At 39.7% G+C, this 21899-nt stretch overlaps 3 protein-coding genes across 4 annotated transcripts in view; 2 read left to right on the top strand and 1 right to left on the bottom strand.

Moving 5' to 3' along the window:
* The window catches only part of LOC145452008 (magnesium transporter NIPA2-like), a 71961-nt gene that overhangs the window by 9197 nt on the left and 40865 nt on the right, over positions 1-21899 (bottom strand). The window lies entirely within an intron of this gene.
* Positions 2312-4816, top strand: LOC145452013 (dynein regulatory complex subunit 2-like). Its single transcript, XM_080330232.1, has one exon. It carries the CDS (start codon positions 2619-2621, stop codon positions 4125-4127), a length of 1509 nt encoding a protein of 502 aa, XP_080186358.1. The 5' UTR covers positions 2312-2618; the 3' UTR covers positions 4128-4816.
* Positions 4811-20049, top strand: LOC145452022 (radial spoke head protein 3 homolog). Its single transcript, XM_080330241.1, has 8 exons — positions 4811-4948; positions 5550-5637; positions 6497-6666; positions 11418-11535; positions 15670-15873; positions 17199-17361; positions 17958-18044; positions 19671-20049. The coding sequence occupies exons 1-8, from the start codon at positions 4842-4844 to the stop codon at positions 19778-19780; spliced, it is 1047 nt and encodes a 348-aa protein (XP_080186367.1). The 5' UTR covers positions 4811-4841; the 3' UTR covers positions 19781-20049.

Here is a 21899-nt window from a genome sequence, read left to right as displayed (position 1 = left end):
CCTGGCTAGAGGATTAGGTCAAAACATTATATACCACATACTAACTGGAATATAGCATTTGGGGTGGCTGAGAACATTGACTTTTTTTTCAAATTTTTTTTTTTAATTTTTTTTTATTAATGAAATCAACGACCCGTGACGGCGTGATCGCGTGCAACTGGCGACCAAGTCGGCGTGATCCTGCGTGCCTTGGACACCAATTCCATACTGGCACAGCGTGACATCAGGGTGTCAGAGAACCGTAATCTGAGACTGCCAGACTGGGAATTGAATAACATATTCGTAGTGAAAATTAAAAAATAACATATTTTGACCCGCAATCAGGGGTAATGGTCAGCGATTAGTAGAAGAGATTATTGTACCTATCAATAATGGTAGCCCTAAATATAATAGTAATTAAGATATTGCCTTCAAGTTGACTGGAAATGATTATTCATATCTGGATTAAGATTTGAAATTTGGTGGCAACTACTTTAAAAGCTGCAAAATCACTTAAAATGTCAGATGGTTTACCAAGCTGCCTTACAGGCATATTGACATGCAGTACGATTGCATTTTCTGGAACACGGTCAAGCACATATTTTCAAAGTATACACAAGCCGCAGCGTGTACCATAAAATACATCCTGTTGAAATCACTGGTACATACACCACATAGAATGACTACAGCCGCTCAACCATAGTATAAAACTAGTCCAAACCGTTCATTTTGGTACTTCCTTATTTCGAACTAATATCGTAATATGGTGATGATGATTGATTAGGTAATCAAACTGATCCATCTAACCTGGCTAATCATTACAGTTCATTCCTGCATTTCCGCAGAATCGTGACCTTGTGATATTTTCAAGATTATATCATTACTTCACGGTAACGCAACACATCAAAGTGAGTGATATGAACTTTCTGTACAAGTGTACATAAACCCCTCGAATCCGGAACTGTCATTTGTCGAATATGAAAGAAGACAAGGGTACAAACAATATGGCCACACCCAAACATATTATCAGCATATCTTCGTCATGTTTCGCCTTGACATACGCTATAATTTGTTAAATTAAAGCCAGTTACAACACACAGAGAACTAATCACGGGACCATGATGATCCATTGCCAGTACGTCACCTCAGACAACGATTACGGTTTATGGATCAGCAAATGAGGTCGCTGCAACGACTACACAAACCGATCAAGCGTTGCGGTTAATTCTATCTGCATAGTCATTTACGGCCGTTTGATTGATAACTTCAGAGATAGAATACTTTTCAAAACAGCAACGCTTACAGTAGTTTCATGGTATTATCAGAGGTGCTATAGAATGAAGTACTTACACGTGTATTTTAAGTGGACTTTGCCTACTTGCACTATTCCCTCAACTGTAGTACTAGCATAGGCTTGTAAAGTCTATGGTACTAGTACTAATAAATGCTAGTCAGTAAAACTAGCTATTGGCTCTTCAGCATTTCCGGGATAGCTTGGACGGGCGGTGCAAAACTCAGAAATCCTTATAAGGCTATTTCATCGTCTTCCTCATCCAGCGGCATATACCAATCTTGCATGCATCCCGCCGGCCATCCGACAGTCGACGAGCATGTCCACATTCAAGTCGAAATACAAGCAATTACTACTAAATAAATACAGTCCATCCTCAAGATTACCGGACCACGACTGACCTATCGATCTCGCTTCCCATGACATGCCACCCTATTTCTTGTCGCTTTCTTTTTCTATATCTTCTTTACTTTCATTCAGTGTGCATGCCTCCTCTTTACTACGCCTAGGCCAAGGTGGGTGTCCGATTCCATTGACAAATCCAAGTCGCTTCGACATCTTCCTGTCTATTCATTGTATCGCATTTTTGTGGTGTATTGAACTGATAAAATTGCTAATAAACCAATGATGATGATGCATATGAACATATCGTCTGTATGTGCATCATGGTGTCGTTCGGCTACATGAGTTGGTTTATGTGCCATAAAAACATCAATGCTAAAAATGTAAATCATCTATTCTATATATTTCTACTTTTTCTTACTGGAAATCGTCGACTCGAGCACCGTTGCTGGAAGTTTACGCTAGTGCATAGCAGCTGCAGTGTGTTTGCGCTTGGTCCTTATATCACTTTGTTTCAATTTTACATCACTATTACATCGCGCTGTCATAAAAATTTACAGCCGCTCCGACGTAAGTCGAGAATGAAATCAGGCATAGTATCTACGAAAGCACTGAGCTGTAAACTTGACCCCATGACCCGTCGTTGCTATGACGAACGCTATATACGATACACTTGAGAAAGTATTACTCCGCTTCAAGCCAATATCAATCTGTTATTGCCAATTCTCGAATTTAAGAACGAACCTAATATATTAGAATATATTTTCATCTCATCAAGAACTAAAATAAATTCATGAGACCCTATATTATTTTTTATTAGACTGTTTTGTTGGTGGATGAATACATACGATTTCATGGCTGACAGATTATGTTTTCCTTAGTTTCTCGTATGGCAACGTTGATGAAAACTTACTCCGTTTGTTGAATTCGTCACATTACGACTGTATTTCTTGCCTTACCTTTGCATTTGCGAATCAGCAAGTCGGAAATTGATATTTGAAGCAATATGCCTAAGAAAAAGAAGTCCGGTAAGAAGAAGGGAGGTGGAAAACTCGCAAAAATGAGCGAGGAAGAAAGAATTCTGTATTTGGAGCAGAAAGCCCTCGCTGAGGAGGATATGAGGAAGAAAAAGGAAGATCTTTTGATGCAGTTCCTCAAAGAGAAGCTCTCTAAAGAGGAAAAAAGTACGAAAATGAATATGAACAAACTAAACCAACAGTGGCGCCAGATTATGAGAGAGAGTAAATCATCGGAATTAAGACGTGATATTGAAATACTCAGTCAAACCTTTGAACGTATAGTCGATCGTAAAGACAGTGTTATCAAAGCACTCGCCACTGATATAGAAGAGGCGGAAGAACAATATGGATTGGCGTTCAGGAATCATTTGCAAAGAATCGATGACATTATTGATTTGCAAAGAAATCGTTTGGATGCTCTGGAAAAAGAATACAGTGGTGAAAAAACAATATTGAAGAAAGAATTTGATGGTGAAAGTGATAAAGTATCGGTGGCACGTAAAACTGAGCATAAAATGCTACAAGATGTCTCGTTCGCTATGGAACAAGAATTTTCTGAAAGAGAATCGGACGCAAGACAGGAATTTCAAAGCATGAGAGATGAGATCAAAAATAAAAATCTGGAAGAAAAACACGCGTTAAGAATACAACTTGAAGCTACTGTGGAGGGTTTGTGGAAAGAATTTCAGCAAGCTTTAAAAAGCTACAATGAAACTACAGAAGAAAGAAAAATCGCGTTCGAAAACTTGAAAGTAAAAGATGAAAAGAGCGCGAAAGAAATCGAGCTTCAAATGAAAAAACTACAAAAAATACAAGACACAATAACTCAGTTGCGTGGAAAAATGCAGCAAAACACGCGAGACTGCGAAGAACGCAACCAGCGTTTGAAAGAAGAGAGAGAGCTGATTTTAAAGCATTTCCAAGAGCTTAAAAGTGAAATGAATTCCGACCGTGAACAAGAACGTTGTCGTTTGACGTCGTTGACTTTACAAAGTCGAACCGCGATTAAAAAGTTGGCGAAAGTACAAAATCAAGGCGATAATATCTTACGTTTAGCGGAGATGTGTAGAAAACTGGAAACGGAGGAGGAAAAAGTGTTGCCCTTTTATGCTACGAGTCTTACTACTGAAGAATTAGATGATGTGGAAGCCGCGGTTATGGAAGAGCCTGATGAACCACTATCATCTGTGATGCATGATTATGAATCGCTTGAAAACTTCTGGAAACGTTACAACAGAGTTCTCTTGGACAAACTAGCTCTCGATAAGGAAAAACAGATGCTGACCATGGAAAACCAACAACTTCGCGCGGTTTTGAAGCAGTATCTCGACGGAATTTCGGTCAACGATCAGATTTTGAGTCAAAACAACCCACTCTTTGTGGTTAACCACAAGACAAATGTGAAACTAAGTGTGCCGGTGTTGGACCCGCGTGTCAGACGTCCGGGTCAAACTGTGGTAGAGGCTGCCCACGTTGTGAAGCATATTGCTACATAGGAATGCGTGTTTTATGTGGGGCTGGGTATGATGATTAGAGTATTCCGATTACTCGAATCTGAATGGAGTATTATTTCAAATAATACGAGTCTAGTAGTGAGGAATGATTTTGAGTACTGATATTGCACACTAAGAGTTAATTTATCAACGAAAATTATAGTCTTAATATTATTTACGACTGTGGAAGCCTTAAACCTTGATTAGTGGTATCACAGCATACGAAACATATAGTACAAAGCACGCATGTTAATGGAAATGACATATCTGTGTATTACTAATGAGACTTCTGCATTGTCACTATTGCAATGAAAATATGTGAAATCATTTATGATGTGATGTATAACTGACATTATATTCTTTGCGGCTGCGTGAACGGTACATATTTGAACTTTCCACATCGTTTATACTGTTATGGCGTCATAATGAGTGATACCTCAATACTAGAACCCTAATGCACCATTCAGGATTATGCCCAGCCCTAGCTTTATATCATTGTGATTTCGAATGGTTGTGCTGGCTTTCAATTTCAACGCTTAGATATATATAACGTACTTTGAATCCAGTTATAGGGTCAAAGCAATCGCTTTATCCAAACTTTTCATTCGTTTTGTCCGTTCATCAAAGTATCGAAATGTTTGTCGCGTGTTCTATTTCACGTTAATGTTTACACCGTACTTTTTATATGTTCCAGTGTACTAGAAATTAATTACAATTATGACCGCAGTCATACCGCAGCAGCCCGACCAGGGCACGTACACATTTCAGTCCAAGCCGAGAGCTATCCAGGGCCGCAGGAAATACCGCCAAGTCGCCAGTGAACAGTAAGTCTCACATCATTATGAATTTTTAAAATATTATATATTTAAAGACACTCAAGGAGATAAAGAACGATATAATACTATACAACAACATACAAATGAATACTGTAACCAAGCTTGAATTAAACTCGGATATTTTCAACTCACACTCGTTAGGGATAATTGCCAGCATGAAGAGCAGAAACCTGAATATTTTAAACTTTATCATGTCAGAGGGTAGACATCAGCAACTAGACAATTCAGAAGCCGAGAATATTTGGGTTTATTTCCAATATGGAGATCTCCATCTATATTCTATGTTATTCAACTTTATATACTTTATAGATTTATATCATTGTATTTTGTTTTATTCTTGACACTCTCCCGATGAGTGTCGGTTGAAAAGATTGAAATTTCATGCTGGTGATGTCGCATTATGTGATACGATTGTTGATGTACAATGTTCTTTCCAATTCTCTACTAGTTGCTGATGATTACCCCTGACGAGTGCCAGCCGAAATTATTCGGGTTCATATCAACATCAATATACTATTTAATTAATATTTATATTGAAATTAAAAGCCTATTCCATATATTTTATCCTTTGTCATTGTGTTTACTTCAGAAATGAAGGCCCGACGCCATATGGTAACATCATGTACGACCGGAGAATTGTCCGAGGAAACACATACGCGCAACATACCCTACCCGCCGTAAGTTTCTCCTTCCTAGTTTGTCAAATAAGTGGCACCAGACTTTGTTTAATTAGATTTATTAGAGCAAAATGATGGTGATCTGATTCTGATGCTATTTGTGAAATGTTTCTATGGTCTCATTTTAATTGAAATCTAATTTTTGGATTTCCTGAAAATGCTACAGCTCGGTGTACTGACATTCGCCATTCTCAGCCAATCTGATTTGATATGAAGTGAACATGATTTTTGTTGTGTTTCTTTCTTATTCTGTATTGAATTCAATTTCCTAGATTTTGTGAATGCAGTATGATTCTGTTCTAATTTGGAAAAACTAGCTATCATTCTAATTCTAATCTAAAAAAAATTCGAATCTAATTTGGCAAAAACTGTGTAGCTACGATTCCAATTTTACTCTACTTTGGAAAAAATAAAATCTAATTTGGAAAAAACTGTAGCTATCATTCTAATTCTAATCTAATTTGGAAAAAACTGTAGCTATCATTCTAATTCTTATCTAATTTGGAAAAACTAGCTATCATTCTAATTCTAATCTAAGTTGGCAAAAACTGTGTAGCTACGATTCCAATTTTACTCTACTTTGAAAAAAATAGAATCTAATTTGGAAAAAAACTGCAGCTATCATTCTAATTCTTATCTAATTTGGAAAACTAGCTATCATTCTAATTCAATTTAAAAAAAGCTGTGTAGATATCATTCTAATTCTAATTTACTTTTGAAAATCTGTATAACTATGATTATAATTTAACTTGACTTGTAAAAAACTGTGTTGCTATCATTCTAATTCTAATGGAATATGGAATAACTGAAAATTCTTTAGTTGGCCGACTGCAAATGTCATGGACATCACGTTTTTCAGTCCGCCCAGCCCGACCCGATCGAGATTCAGAGGCAGCAGGAAATTCGACGCCGGGCCGTGGCTAAAAAGCGAGCAAAAGATCAACTTCGTCCGAGATCTCCCGAACCGGTTGAAGGCCGCAAACACATTGATGTGCAGACCGAGCTTTATTTGGAAGAACTCAGCGACAGGTCAGTCCTGCATAGGGCTAGAGCAGTGATTCCCAACCGCGGCCCCCAGCTAGCCTTCATGCGGCTCCCAAAATATATTAAGAAGTCGATTTATGACAAAAAATAAAATTTATATTTATAAAATACTCTTGCTTGGCTTGGAGTCTGGAGTTTTTAATTAGGATTGCAGGAAAGTTGTGAGCAGAGTGCTAACGTTACGTCACTGCTGTTTCAATGCAGTGTGCCCTAACTTTCCAGTTGAACGAGCAGTAGCTATAGATAGGTATAGTACATAGGCGCCGACTTACGAGCGCCACCTCGTAACCATATCTACGAGGTGGCGGCCACCTCGTACGAAATGCTCAAACGCCCAAGTTGTTTGTGACCAGTAATTAGTAGGGCGGTTTTTTTTTGACATGTCAAAATTTGTCAAAATTTTGTCAAAATTGTAGCGTTAGGTCAAAATTTGTCAAAATTTTTCATAAAATTAAAAAAATTTTGACGTCTGCATTTTGTTTGTATCGTAGATTTAGCACTGTCGGTGAACTTATAATTTGATATTTTACCGCTTTTAGCCTATTTTATAGGCCTACCGTTGTAAACGGCTAATCGTCTGCTCATTGTGAATCATACACAGTAAAAAAAACAAATAATAGGTAGCCATGGTGTTATGGTCAACGTACCGCAATATCCTAACTGAAGAAAGACTTCTTGTGCATTGCATCATTCTTATATTAAGAAGCGCATGATGAAAAATTGTGATGTCGACAACATTGTCAGAATGAAGCAACACGGTGTGTCACCAGCACCAGCAGTGTACGCACAACTTGAGTGTTGTCGGCCAACAACTGCTGCTGTTGAACGTCCTTGACAAGCTTCTTAGTGAGGACGTGCACTTTCTACCCAAGAATGTAGGCAAGCATCTCTCGTTGTACTACAAAATATTTTAATTATTTCTACCATAATACATATTGTAACCACTGGAATTCTTCATAGGGCCAGATTTCGTTAAAATATTGTTTTTTTCGTGTAAAAACATGCCTGTTTCTAAGCCAAAAACGTTTTTTCAGGCCAAACTACTTCGTTAGGACAGTCAGTTCAAACCAGAAATGAAGATAAGTGGTGCAATTTTAACATTATGTGGGAAAACACCTAATTTGCATACGTTAGGTCAAAATTTGGTCAAAATTCAGTTTTTTTAGGTCAAAAAAAGTCAAAATTTTGATTTTTTAGGTCAAAATTTTCTTTTTTTTAGGTCAAAAAAAAAACCGCCCTAGTAATTAGTAATATGGCGAATCGATGCGACCTTTTTAGAGACGTCTTCGTTTTTTATACGTGCGTGTGTCATGCGCGTAGCCAGGGGGTTCGAATCCCCCTGTTTGAAACGCGAAACGCCGTCATTTGGAAATGACCATTTTACCTCCAATGTTCAGTTGCAATTCAATAATTGTGTTATCAGCGTTCCGTGCAGCCGATTTGCGAGGGGCAAGTTTTCAATCAGCGCGAAGAATCTGTGATGATATTCCGCTGAGATGGTCGAGAAATTAGGTCAGTCATTGCCGTGCGCGTGGCAATCGTCGCCAGCCTGATTTATTGCATCTCGAACAAGCCCTATTCCGCTGGCTTGAACAATCGCATCTGCAATAGGCCCAGTTCAAACTATATCATCGCTTGTCTGCGCAATCGCATCTGCATTGGCGGCTTCTGCCTGGTGTGCACGATATCATCGTGTTGATGATTATACGCCTATGATAGGCTTGTCGACGAGTACGGGAGTGCTGTTAATTAGCGACTCCCTGATCGGTCGTGAACAATTAAATACAAGCGTTTATCAAAGCGTCCTACGTCTTGTGTAGCCTTGGCGACGATTTGCGCAAGTCAAAATGTACGAGTTTTTATGGAATATGTGCTATAATGACGCCGATTTCAGCTGGTTCAAACCTTTCCTCTTCTATAACTCAAGCCTTATCACAGCTTCTGATGGTTATGTTCAAGTATTAGCGGAAATCAATTACGCATGTACGCACGTCGCACATGCTTGCGGACATTCGATGTCATTCAGTTTCGCGGAGTCACTTTTTAACTACAATCGCTAATCAGCATACACTTAACGGCATTTCATCCAAGCCATCGCCATCGGGAAGTAGGAGCCAAAGCATGGTAGGCCCGAGACACGGTAGTTAGGCTAGCGATATCTTTCGTACTAGGCCTATTGCAGATGCGATTGTGTAGGCCAGTGATGATCTCGTGTGCACCAAGCCAATGCAGATGCGATTTTAACAACGATGATATTGTGCGCACCGGGCCTATTACAGATGCGATTATCAAGGCCAGCGGAATTAGGCTTTTAGGTGACGCGATAAATCAGGCTAGCAACAATTGCCGAGCGCGGGGTAATGAATGACCTAATTTCGCAATTATCTCAGCGGGAGATCGTGTCGCGTTACATTACATTGTGCAGTGCAATGCGCACGGACGAATCTCGCTTATTGTCGACACGCATTTCGTTAATTGGCCGCGCGTAACACTGATAATACGACTGAATTGCAACCGAGTATTAGCGTTAGAGCGCTCATTTGAAAAGGACGGGGTTTCGCGTTTAAGGAGGGGGTTACGCGCCTCCAAAGGAGGGGCTTTCGACCCCCGAAACCCCCTGGGTTCGCGCCTGGATGTACTATAAAAATGCCTAGCGAACGTAAATCAGGAAATGCACCAATGCCGCTAAAATCCCTGTTTTAATCTGCAAACACTAGCCGCGATGCGAGCTTCTCAATGCAAGCCAGAAACCGCACCAGACAATTGCTGATTAGCTGCGCGATTTTGCGTTTGTAATCATCATTATTGTCGGTTTGAAACCTCATATTCGAGAGTTGTGTGTTGCTTGCGAACTTGCCAACCCAGTGCGTAGTGCATATCGTTATGAACATTGATGCAATCCGAATTCTCAGTGACGTAAATTCTGATTTTTGTTCGATGCATCCCGCCTGACGGAATGCATCGTATACGTCGTCGGACGAATGATCGTACCGTTTTAAGACTCCACTTAATAACTCGACGTATTGGTATTGATAACTAATCTATATGGTTAGATTTGCAACACGTGACTCACAGTTGAATACGCCCAGATGCGTACTGCTTAGCCGGCAAAAAGCAGCATAATTGGTAGTCCTATAACTCGCGACCCAAGCGTCCGAATAATTTGATAGGTCCGGTCTTTATCGAAAGCTAGTGTCGCACTGATTCCAAAAATTCCAATTGAAATCTCGCCAGGGCAATATAACCACTCTGAAATAGTCACCAAAGGTCGATTGTTCTGAGCATTGGGAGCGCGGCAAAACAATGACCATAACAATGGCCGATGGCGTCGAGCGATTGATCGGAACAATGCCAATTTTCATATTTTGATGACTATTTGGGTCCGTTTCATTGCCCTGGTATTCGTGCGGCCCCATCCGTACTCTGAAATTCTAAATTTGGCCCTGACACCGAAAAAGGTTGGGAACCACTGGGCTGTAGACAACTTTTCGAGAAGCGACTATTAATTCTAACGATTCATCTCGAGTCTTGGTAGATGCTGTTTTCGAGTACTGAAATGATACGATCCTAGTTAAGAGTTAATTTGTCAACGAGAATTATAGTTAGGATACTATTTTCTGCTGTGTAAGAATGTAAACCTGGGTTGGCCGTATCGCAGCATACGAAACATGTAGTATAAAGCTATACACGTTACTGGGAATGATATATCTGCGAAGTCGTGATCAATCCACAGTAGGGCTGTTCAAAAAAAAACTTTTCCTTCAGATTTCACTGGCTACCTGATGAAATTGTTAGGTTGGTTAAAAACACGCCGCACACCAACTTTGGCTCCATTCCAACCTGTAGAAGCAAGATTCGTGCAGTAGAAAGTTTTGAATTTATCATTAAAAAATAAAAAAATAAAATTTTCAAATTTTTCTGTCAACCCCATGAAATTGTTGGGCTGTCAGTAGATATGATACAAACCAAATTTGGCTTAATTCCAACCTCTAGAAGCGAAGTCATTGCAGTAGAAAAATTTGGATTTGAATAAAATAGTATTTACGGTGGTTAACTATTTATTACAAAATGATGGAATTAGAAATTTTTCTACTGCGTTTTTTTAACCAACCTAACAATTTTATCAGGTAGCCGGTGAAATCTGAAAGAAAATTTTATTTTGAACAGCCCTAGTGGTCAGTAACGAAGTACTTCTACTTTTTTGAAGTACTCATGTAGTTTTCCGCTACGTGATCTACTCAAGCAGATCTAATTCCCCACAACTTCTACTTCGTAATATTTTGTGAGCTACTTACTTACTTTTCGCTATTTCCAGTTTGTCAAGTAGAAGTAGTTTAATCCACCAGTCTGAAAGATGGCCCGATGAATTTCGGGGCTGTTTTCGCGGAGAATCAACACCTTCCGCATAGCTCAATTTGCAGCTTTTGACAGTCTTTATGTGAACGAATTACGATGTTTTCACAACTACTTACTTACTTGAGTAGATTTGAAGTCCGTGAATTCTACTTCTACTTCAAGTAGTTTTAGGCTGCTTTTAAAAGGACTACTTCTACTCATACTTCAGTAGATTTTTGCTTCGCTGCTTCTACTTGAGTAGCTTTCTTGACTACTTTGACCACCTCTGTTCATACCTTGTTGTCTGTCATAATGAATAACACTCATCTCGCAGCCTAATACAGAAACAAATCACTCTGCTGTCCTACTGACAGAATGTGTCACGATTACTTTCTTCACAGGATAGAGGAAGCTGATGTCGACACGCAGACGGACGCGTTTCTGGACCGACCGCCCTCGCCCCTTTTCATCCCTGCCAAGACAGGAAAAGACGTTTCCACCCAGATCCTGGAGGGCGATGTAATTATTACGTTTGATCTTTTCATTGTATCGCAGTTTTGTGGTGTTTTGAAACGATGAAAATATTAATAAAACTGATTGATTGATTGTAGATAACCAAACTGATACATGCACTACGAAATGCCGGTAATGTAATTGTAATCTAATGTGTGAGACGTTTCTATACTCTGGTTTTAATTCTGATCTAATATCTGGTTTCCCTGAATAAGCTACAGGAGAACTGAATGATGTGAATTTAGCCGAGTTCGGTGTACAGACATTTTTCTTTCTTGTGCTTATGGGAATGAACGATGATTTGAGATGAATGAACTTGACTTTTGTTATATCTCTTTCTGATTCGGAATTTAATTTAATATCCAAGTTTTCGGTACTTTAGTCATTCTATTTCGAATCTCATTCCATACTCACCTGATTAGATAGCTATATACCCCACGCAACGTAGTTGTTGCGTCCGTAGGATGAACAAGTCACCGTTCCGGGTCGCACGTCCTTCTGTGATTTTAACGTTTGACCCGACTCAACTCGAGACAATTACCCGATCAATCCGAAATCGAGTAATTTTACGTGAAGATCGCACCAAACCAAATCATAATTTTCAGTCACGAATCATCAACGGGTCATGTTTTATCGTCATGAACTAGAAATGTGACGTAATAGCTAATCTTCTACCACATGGTAGCTTTTAAAAGTGATGTGATAGTGAAGTTTGTTGAGATGTCAGTGATTTTCATAGTAGTTTTAGGGTGAAATGTAAGTTCTCATACCTATAAAAGATATATACATCGCATTTGAATATATTGTTGAATACTTGAAATTCTAAAATTTCGTCGCGGGCCGCACAAAATGCTCCCGCGAGCCGCATGCGACCCGCGGGCCGCGTGTTTGAGACCTCTGATCTATTTGTAGCAGAGGTCTCAAACTCAAATGTACTCGCGGGCCAATTTCTTATTTTTGATGGCGCCGCGGGCCGCACCACAAATAACAGGGGAATTCAATGTATTTAAAAGTAGGCCTTATTTCCGGGTTTCGCGCACAGGTCTACTCCTTATAACTAGGCTATATTGACATGTCATTACCGAAGTCAAATAGAATCAGCGTTTGATTTTACCTTCGAATGTTGGAACAGATCAATAACAACTTGAACATAATGGATCTGTGCAATACCAATAGAAATGTGCAATCGCCGAAGAATCCGGTGGTGTTACAGCTGTGAAGCGTAGGCTACGACTAGTTAATACTCGCCACATTAAATTGGCGCAATAAAATATATAAAGATACCCAAGATGACACGGGATGTAACCAACTATACATCAAAGGGGCAAAATAATACCAATGTCGGTTGCCATACCTACATGCTTAGATATCTAAATAAGCTACGCAACGCAAGCTACGACCTTTTGATATTTTACTATTTATCCTACCAGTTTGATAGTTTGTTCATAGTGTCCTATATGGTGTGGACACAAGCAAATCTCACGGCTCAGTGAAATTGGTCTTTGTCACACTTTCCATTTGGTCAAAGACAATTTGACGTTATTTTTGTCCGGCTTGTCCTGCATTAGCCTAAATGTTATAAAACGGGTATCAATGGAAAGCTACCACGGTACTGATTGCATATGCTGATAGACCTAATTTCTGGGGGCTTCGCCCCCGAGACCCCCCTCAGCCTGTGCGCTGTTTCCCGCTACTTATCCTCTACTTTGGCTGTCCCTTCTGTGTGTCATTTTTCTCGCCTGAACGCACGAAGCACGAGCAATTTTTATAATTCGATGACTGTCAATATGACTGTCGGTCAATATGATCGGGAATTGCATATATATTGCTGTTAGTTTTTACCCTATCTCTGCTCACGTAATCGGATTTACCGGTAGAGCTGAGTGAGGGATGTTTGAAAAGGTAGGAACCTTCAATAATAATTAAACATCTCCGGGTGTATACCCGTTGCCAAGAACGAAACAACACTTCGTCACGCCCCCACTAAAAAAATAACTTGAGTCATGGGCTTCCATAAGGTGATAAACCGGGCCCCATCACGTTGTTCGCTTTTTCAACGAAATTATAGTGGTACCGTTTCGTGAGCCAGCGCGCCAGCGAGCCAGGTGCGCAAATTTTTGATAAGTCATGATTAGGGCGTTTTTTTTGACATGTCTAAATTTGTAAAAATTTTGTCAAAATTGTAGCGTTAGGTCAAAATTTTTCACAAAATCAAAAAAATTTTGACGTCTGCATTTTGTTTGTATCGTAGATTTAGCACTGTCGGTGAACTTATAATTTGATATTTTACCGCTTTTAGCCTATTTTATAGGCCTACTGTTGTAAACGGCTAATCGTCTGCTCATTGTGAATCATAAACGGTAAAAAAAAATAAAAAAATAGGTAGACATGGTGTTATGGTCAACGTACCGCAATATCCCAACTGAAGAAAGACTTCTTGTGCATTGCATCATTCTTATATTAAGAAGCGCATGATGAAAAATTGTGATGTAGACAACATTGTCAGAATGAAGCAGCACGGTGTGTCACCAGCACCAGCAGTGTACGCACAATGTGAGTGTTGTCGGCCAACAACTGCTGCTGTTGAACGTCCTTGACAAGCTTCTTAGTTAGTAAGGACATGCACTTTCTACCCAAGAATGTAGGAAAGCATCTCTCGTTGTACTGCAAAATATTTTAATTATTTCTACCATAAAACATATTGTAACGACTGCAATTCCTCATAGGGCCAGATTTCGTTAAAATATTGTTTTTTTTTTCATGTAAAAAGTTGCCTGTTTCTAAGCCAAAAACGTTTTATCAGGCCAAACTACTTCGTTAGGACAGTCAGTTCAAACCAGAAATGAAGATAAGTGGTGCAATTTTAACATTTTGTGGTGCTTTTTTAGGTCAAAATTTTATTTTTTTAGGTAAAAAAAATCCGCCCTATAGTCATGATTAATCGGTCAATAAGGTCGGTAATTGCATATATATTGTTATGAATTTATTGTCCTATCTACTCATATTCACCTGGATAGCTAAGTGAGGTGTCTTCGAAACTGTAGAGTCCGTAAATAATAATTAAACATATTCGGGTGGGCGGACCCGTTGGTATGACTTCGTTACATGATGTTATTTCGTGACCAAACGTACTAAACTAAAGGTTCACACGATTTCAAGTTGGTATTTCTTCGCTGCCATATAATTTGTCCCTGCGGGATGGTATTTGTCTTGTAAGGTTCAGATTGCCAAGACAGAAACATTCGGCGCCAGTCAATTAAACCTATGTGTATTTTGTATGCCTATATATAACGAAGTTTTCGGTCATTATAAGGGCAGTCGATCGTTCTGGCACACTTCTTGGAGTCGCATATTACATGGCCTAAAACTTTATGTTTTGGTGCGTCGTGGCGCGGCAATAGCCAACGCCGATATGCATATTTCTATAAATGTTGCGTATTTTTTCTTCGGGGAAGAGTACCCAATAATCAAGATATTTGGCAACCTGAAATCCCCCCCCCAGCGCGAAAATTTTTTGATAAAGTTCCACAAATTTCCAAAAAATACTCTATAATTTATGCTAATTCACGAAATAATTTTGGGCCCCCTTCGAGCTCGCCCCCCTCCCCCCAATTGGGGGGTTTGGAGTGCGGCAGTTACGGCCCTGCATATACGACACCATGGTTTGTTGCGTGCGTGGTTGTACCAAGACACGGCATTCAGAGTCAAAAAAGTCTTTCTCTGATTGTAACGTTTGACGTGACGAGTACGAGTACGAGTAATTCTACAAAAGGTCGCGCCTAAGTCCAAAGGACAATTTTCAGTCACGAATCATCAACGGTTCATGTTTTACCATATTAAACAAGTAATGTCACGTAATAGTTGATCTTCCACTTAGTGGTAACGTTTGAAAGTGATGTATTAGTTAACTTTGATGAGTAGTTTCAGGCTTCTGGAGTAGTTTTAGAGCGAATTGTAAGTACTCAAAAATTGGTAGTAAAATATTGTCGAATACTTCGAAATCCAAAATGCCGTCGCGGGCCGCACAAAATGGTCTCGCGGGCCGCATGCGGCCCGCGGGCCGCGTGTTTGAGACCTCTGATTTGTAGGATAGTTATGTACAGTTCCATTCTCTGGTAACTATATGTTGAATTTTTGCAGCTCTTTGATTTTGACATCGAAGTCAAACCTATCCTGGAAGTCCTCGTGGGCAAGACCATGGAGCAAGCTCTCCTGGAAGTGATGGAGGAAGAGGAACTGGCCAATCTGCGTCACCAACAGCGCGAGTTCGAAGAACTGAGGAACGTGGAGCTCGTGGAAATGCAGAGGCTCGAAGAACAGGAGAGAAGGCACCGTGAAGAGAAAGTGAGTCCTTGTTTTCAGGCGCTTGATTTCGAGTTTTTGTCGGAAAGTAGTCGGCTTTGCTACTCAAGTAGAAGTAGCGACAAAAAATCTACTCAATTACGAGTAGAAGTACTTCTTCAATAAGCCACCTAAAACTACTTGAATTAGAAGTAGAATTGACTGACTTTAAATCTACTCAAGTAAGTGAGTAGTTTGAAAAACGGTCTTAAATCGTTCGCATGGACTGTCACAAGCTGATTCATATTGATGCATCCCAGGAGGTATCAATTTTCGACAGAATAAGCATTGTTTCTTGTTTCGCATCATGGGATGCAAATTATAGTAGTGATATGAAAATGCGACGCTAACCCTTTGTTTACTAGAAGACCCCGTTTTTAGAGAATATCATGGCATGGCGCCCTACCCCATATTATAAAGCCGCAAGTTTTGGCGAAGAGCAATGCATAGAAGTTGTATTTGATGCGGTTTCCTCACTTTGCGCGATCAGTAACCGTTAATAACAAATATTGTGGATCATCAAAGTTATATTTAGTGTAGCTTTATTTGCGGAAAATAGAGGCATTACTTCATTTGCTTTTATGCTTCAACATGTATGTTCTGCATACAAACGAACTGAAAGTAATTAGAACTCAAAGTACGATACTCGCAATTGAAAGTGAAATACAAATACCTCTTCTAAAAAGCGGAAAAGATATTTCATGTCTTTTGTCCATAAAGCTTCGAAGGTGATTTGCTAAAACAGGTGTAACGTTAAAAAAAAGCTGGATTTTCCAGATTAGCAAGACACGTAATGGGCTGCTAGATTACGATATGATAGGTAATTGCTAGATTGCGAAACGGTCGTTTCAAACGTTATGGTGGGCCATATTTACTGTGATGAAATATTTGATATGGGCGACAATGCGGCGTGAGCGGAAACAAGCAATCTGGTGCCTAAATTATATTCACTGATACATTCATGAAAACATATTTGTGACTCCATCACTACTATGCGCCAAGCGCAACAAAATTTCTGGGCTTTTTTTGATTTTTATGAATATTAAATGTTGGTACTCCGTGAAAACAGCCGCGCAATTCCTCAGCCTATCTTTCGTATTGGGGGACTTAACTACAAACTAAAAATAGCAAAAAGTAAGTAAGTAGATCACAAAATATTATGAAGTAGAAGTAGAGAAAATCAGATCTATGTCTATATGAGTACTTCCAAAAAGCAGAAGTACTTCATTACTGATCACCTCTGATGTAGACAGGCGAAACCCACTTAAGTAGGCTGCTTGGTAAAAGAGTAAGAATCGCCCGTGACGTGATTTGTCGTCGAATGGCAGGAGCGCAGGATCAAGCAACAGCGCGACGTACTCAAGAAAGAACGCGAAACCGCGGAAAAGATCGCAGCCCGCGCATTCGCTCAAAGCTACCTGGCAGACCTTGTGCCGTCGGTGTTCAGCACGTTGCGAGATAACGGATATTTCTACGACCCGGTGGAGAGAGGTTGGTTTGCGTAGATTTTTTGACCGGACTTGTGCAAACTACTGGATTTTAGAAATGTGTAACTAGAACTAGAACTGCTCACTTTTCAAAACTCGCAACTAGAACTAGAACTACTCACTATTTAAAATGTACACCTAGAACTACTTTGTTTTCAAAATCCGCAACTAGAACTAAAACTACTCACTTTTTAAAATGTACAGCTAGAACTAGAACTACTAAGTTTTGAAAATCTGCAACTAGAAGTAGAACTACTCGCTTTTAAAAATGTACAACTAGAACTAGAACTACTCACTTTTCAAAATCCGCAGCTAGAACTAGAACTACTCACTTTTCAAAATCCGCAACTAGAACTACTCACTATTTAAAATCTACAACTAGAACTAGAACTACTTAGTTTTCAAAATCCGCAACTAGAAGTAAAACTACTCGCTTTTCAAAATGTGCAACTAGAAGTAGAACTACTCACTTTTCAAAATCCTTAAGCAGAACTACTCAAAAATCCGGTAGTGAGTTAACCGGCAACTAACTAGGTTGGCAGTTTGTGCAAGTCTGTCTGTGACATCACTGCCGTTGCTTTATCGCGATACGTTTTACAGATGTGGAGCAAGGTTTCGTGCCTTGGATGATGGATGAGGTCGTCAAGAGGATTGACAAGAGCATTCTCGGAAGAACTGTTCTTGATAGTAAGTTATTTGTTCATTCGTATGTCTATTATTTTCACCGATTCGAAACATAGCAAGACTGCGATACAACGAAAGAAAGGAAGGTGTCGAAACGACTTGGAGTAGTCTTTGAAATCAGACACTCGCCTGGCTTAGAACATGTATATAAGAGGCATGCACATTGCATGCTGAATGACAGTAATAGATGATAACAAACAAAAAAATAGCCATGAAAATGAAGGAGGGATGTGTCTGTAGGAAGGTTGATATTCCAGATTGTGGTCCGTAATCTCTTTGTTTAATTAGAAATAGAAATATTGTCGACAATTTCTAGCCATGTACAATTCCAAGTAGCGATATCCTAGTGAAAAGTAAGTATTCAAGGCTTAGTTTTGCCTCAAAACATGTGAACTGTGAAGTACAATTGGTTAGAAAACATAACCAGTTGTATTAGCATTACCAGTAGGCAAAATCGACTTGCACAACATTTTTGTGCAGAATTCGAACCCTGCAAAGCCGTGCGATACGGCTGATCTCATCTGTACCTTTACGTACCAATTTATCGCCTTACTACCGTAAGCATCGAATTTTGCGAGTTGATGAACTATATCGCTTCGAAGTATCAAAAATTGTTCACAAATATTTTTCCAATAGTCTGCCTCCTGTGTTTGATGACTTTTTCATACCTGCTAAACATGTCCCTTCCCATTACACGAGATCCTCGTCTAAAGGAAACATCTACTTACCCCCACCCAATAGCAATCTAACTAAGAGATCTATCGACTACTCGGGACCTATCATCTGGAATGCATTACCACCACATATCCGTGAATTGCCTTATAATAGATTCGAAAAAGCCTTACTTGATCACCTCTTTTCGTTACACTAACACTGTTGCCCTACCTCGCCCAGACATTGCTTCATTGATCATTTGCCACCATTGTTTAATTTTTTTTCTATTTTCCTTCAACTAAACATTTCTTTACAGCCAGACTGTTCAGAGTCAAGTGTACCTGTTTGATGCTGGTGTGATCAGACTAGATGACCTTCACGGTCTTATCGATCATTCCTATCTAATACCGAATACTGTGCATGCATATTTTCTGTACCACCATCACTGCCGTTTGTTATGTATTTTGGTTCGATGAAAAAATAAAGACTCTCTCTCTGAGTACTCCAAAATAGCAGAAATAGCCTACGTGATTGACCACTTGTAGATGTGTCAGACTGTGGTCTTTTAAACTCAAGTGTTGACTATTGTTTACATCAGAATGGACAACTTGCGAATTCCCAGCTGTTTGAAATCAGATTTAAATTTGACTTACATCTGCACGGATTTTTTCCAAATTCAATTTGAATTATCGAAATTGCAAAAACTTGGAAATTGAATAAAATTCCGAATTATAAAGAATTACGACAAAAATCAAGTTCGGTTCATATCAGTTCAGAGTTGATTCTCGTAAGAACGAAATGGCGAAAGCTTGGCTCGTTTCGTACGATACAGTCCTCATGTAGCGTTTTCAGGAAGACCAAGCATAGACAGTACATTTCACAAATCTGATTGGAATTGAATTGCCGACATTCCGCCTTGATCAGTCCAATAAGACAACTAGACCAAGTTTACATTTTCATTGCTTTTCTCTGTAGTGATTCTGCGCGAAGTTGTCAACAGAAGAACGAAAGACTTCGAACACACTCCGCTGCTCACGAGTCACGCCGACACTTCGCGCTCGCAACAGACCGACGGGACTAACTAAACATTATTCTTTGTAAAAATTTTATGCATTTTTTATCCGCGTATTGAGAAATTTCCTGCAGCTTGCACAGAGTGTATTGTTATTCGTTGTTAAGAGTAAAGTGAGTGATTTTCCGCAAAAAAGAGCGCCCAGAAAGTTAGTTTTGCTCGTTAACGTAGCACTTTCAGGTCCCAATTCCCAAGGGAGGTCGAGATTGTACGCGCTTATAAGAATATGAATTATTTGTGTGCTATGGTGTTATCATTTCAGCAATAAAAGGTTTTTATCCACGTAGGCGTAACTGGGATGATATATGCTGGGGGGGCATCATTCTGTAGAATACAACCGAGCAGTGTCAATCACCTTGTAATATCGAGACACCGTTTGCAATAGACCAGGTGATTAAGATCGCGATATCCAAAAACACCACCATGGTGAGATGCCAATGACGGTTTGAAATATCCTTTGAAATTTTCTTGAGCAAGCATGAACCTGATTCCATTTGTTGGCACATGTCAATGTTCGCAATAAAAGCATCCTGGTGGTACAGATTGCCCAGGATGTCACACGAAAAAAGGTCAGGTGTTTTTGAGCCTTACATCTTAACCATACTCCATGATGCGGAGATGGTTCCCCTCGTGGCCTATGATGGTCGCTTGTTTTGCTACTCGTATTATAGTCTGTGATTGGAGTTGGGCTTGATTTAGGGAAATAATGGATAAGGGAACATTTTTGTATAAGTTTAGGACATCATTCAGGTATTTGTATTGCAGGGGTCGGCATCTTTGCGCGATTTACTGGAACCTGTTTTAATGGGTATAATGTGGAAATATATATATAGATTTTTTTTAACTATGTAGCCCAGTGCTTTTCAACCTTTTTGAGCTCCATTCGCACTTTTTTTGTTAAATAAAATTCATTCTCACGAACTAACCGAAAATTGTTAGACAAAAAGAAAAGAAAATGAAGATACTTTAACAGCATTTTGATCAGGCGTCTGCAACAAATTGGCTACTATGTAGCTTAGTAGTCAAGTGTCTCATTAAAAGGGCAACTTTTCCGCTCGTTTTGGTTTCAACTATTTCACTAAAACAGTCCATCCTCAAGATTACCGGACCACGACTGACCTATCGATCTCGCTTCCCATGACATGCCGCCCTATTTCTTGTCGGATTCTTTTTCTATACTATCTTCTTTACTTTCATTCAGTGTGCATGCCTCCTCTTTACATCGCCTAGGCCAAGGTGGGTGTCAGATTCCATAGACTACTCCTTGTCGCTTCGACATATCTTACTGTCTTTTCATTCTATCGCATTTTTTGTGGTGTATTGAACTGATAAAATTGCTAATAAACCAATGATGATGATGATGATGATGATAAAACCCTTCTCGGCCAAATAAGTTGTTGGGTTTTGTTCAAGAACGTCTACCAGTGCTTGGATAGCCAGGTCTTAAAATCTGTTCTGCACTACTATCCAAAATACAGCGTATTCAGTCCCTAGAAATCAAGTTATCACCGAAGTGCGGCCTGTTCTACAGCCTTGGGCGCTTCATGCCAGCATGGGTTCTTCTGATACTCTTTAAATCATTAATCCAATCGAAGTTACATTATATATGGCATCCTCTGCTGGGGGGCTGCCAGTAAAACTGCACTCAAGCCACAGCAGAAACTACAGCATAAAGTACTCCGAATCATAGCTAGGGCCCCAAAGGGGCCTGGCTGCCCATCCAATAAGTCGCTGCTGAAGAGATTTGGCGTCCTAAACATAGAAGATATGCGGAAACTAGAAATCGCCAAGTTTATGTATCAGTTTCACTGCGGTCGTTGCCCCGAATATTTCAATGACTTCTTTACCTCTGAATCAAAAGCGCACAAGTACAACACACGCGCGTCCACGTCGTCCAAATATCATATGATCGACCGAAAAGATCATCGCTCCATCAAATATGCCGGACCTGATGTGTGGAACAGTATCCCGCCGGCCATCCGACAGTCGACGAGCATGTCGACATCTTCCTGTCTTTTCATTGTATCGCATTTTTTGTGGTGTATTGAACTGATAAAATTGCTAATAAACCAATGATGATGATGATGATGAAAATGCTAGCTGGCAGAAATCGCTTTTTAGAGCTGACACAA

The sequence above is a fragment of the Botryllus schlosseri genome, chromosome 12, assembly GCF_051294905.1.
Source record: "Botryllus schlosseri isolate E-star chromosome 12, Bs_hap1, whole genome shotgun sequence".
NCBI lineage: Eukaryota > Metazoa > Chordata > Ascidiacea > Stolidobranchia > Styelidae > Botryllus > Botryllus schlosseri.
The sequence above is the reverse complement of the archived record's forward strand: the minus strand, read 5'-3'. Positions and strand labels throughout refer to the sequence as shown.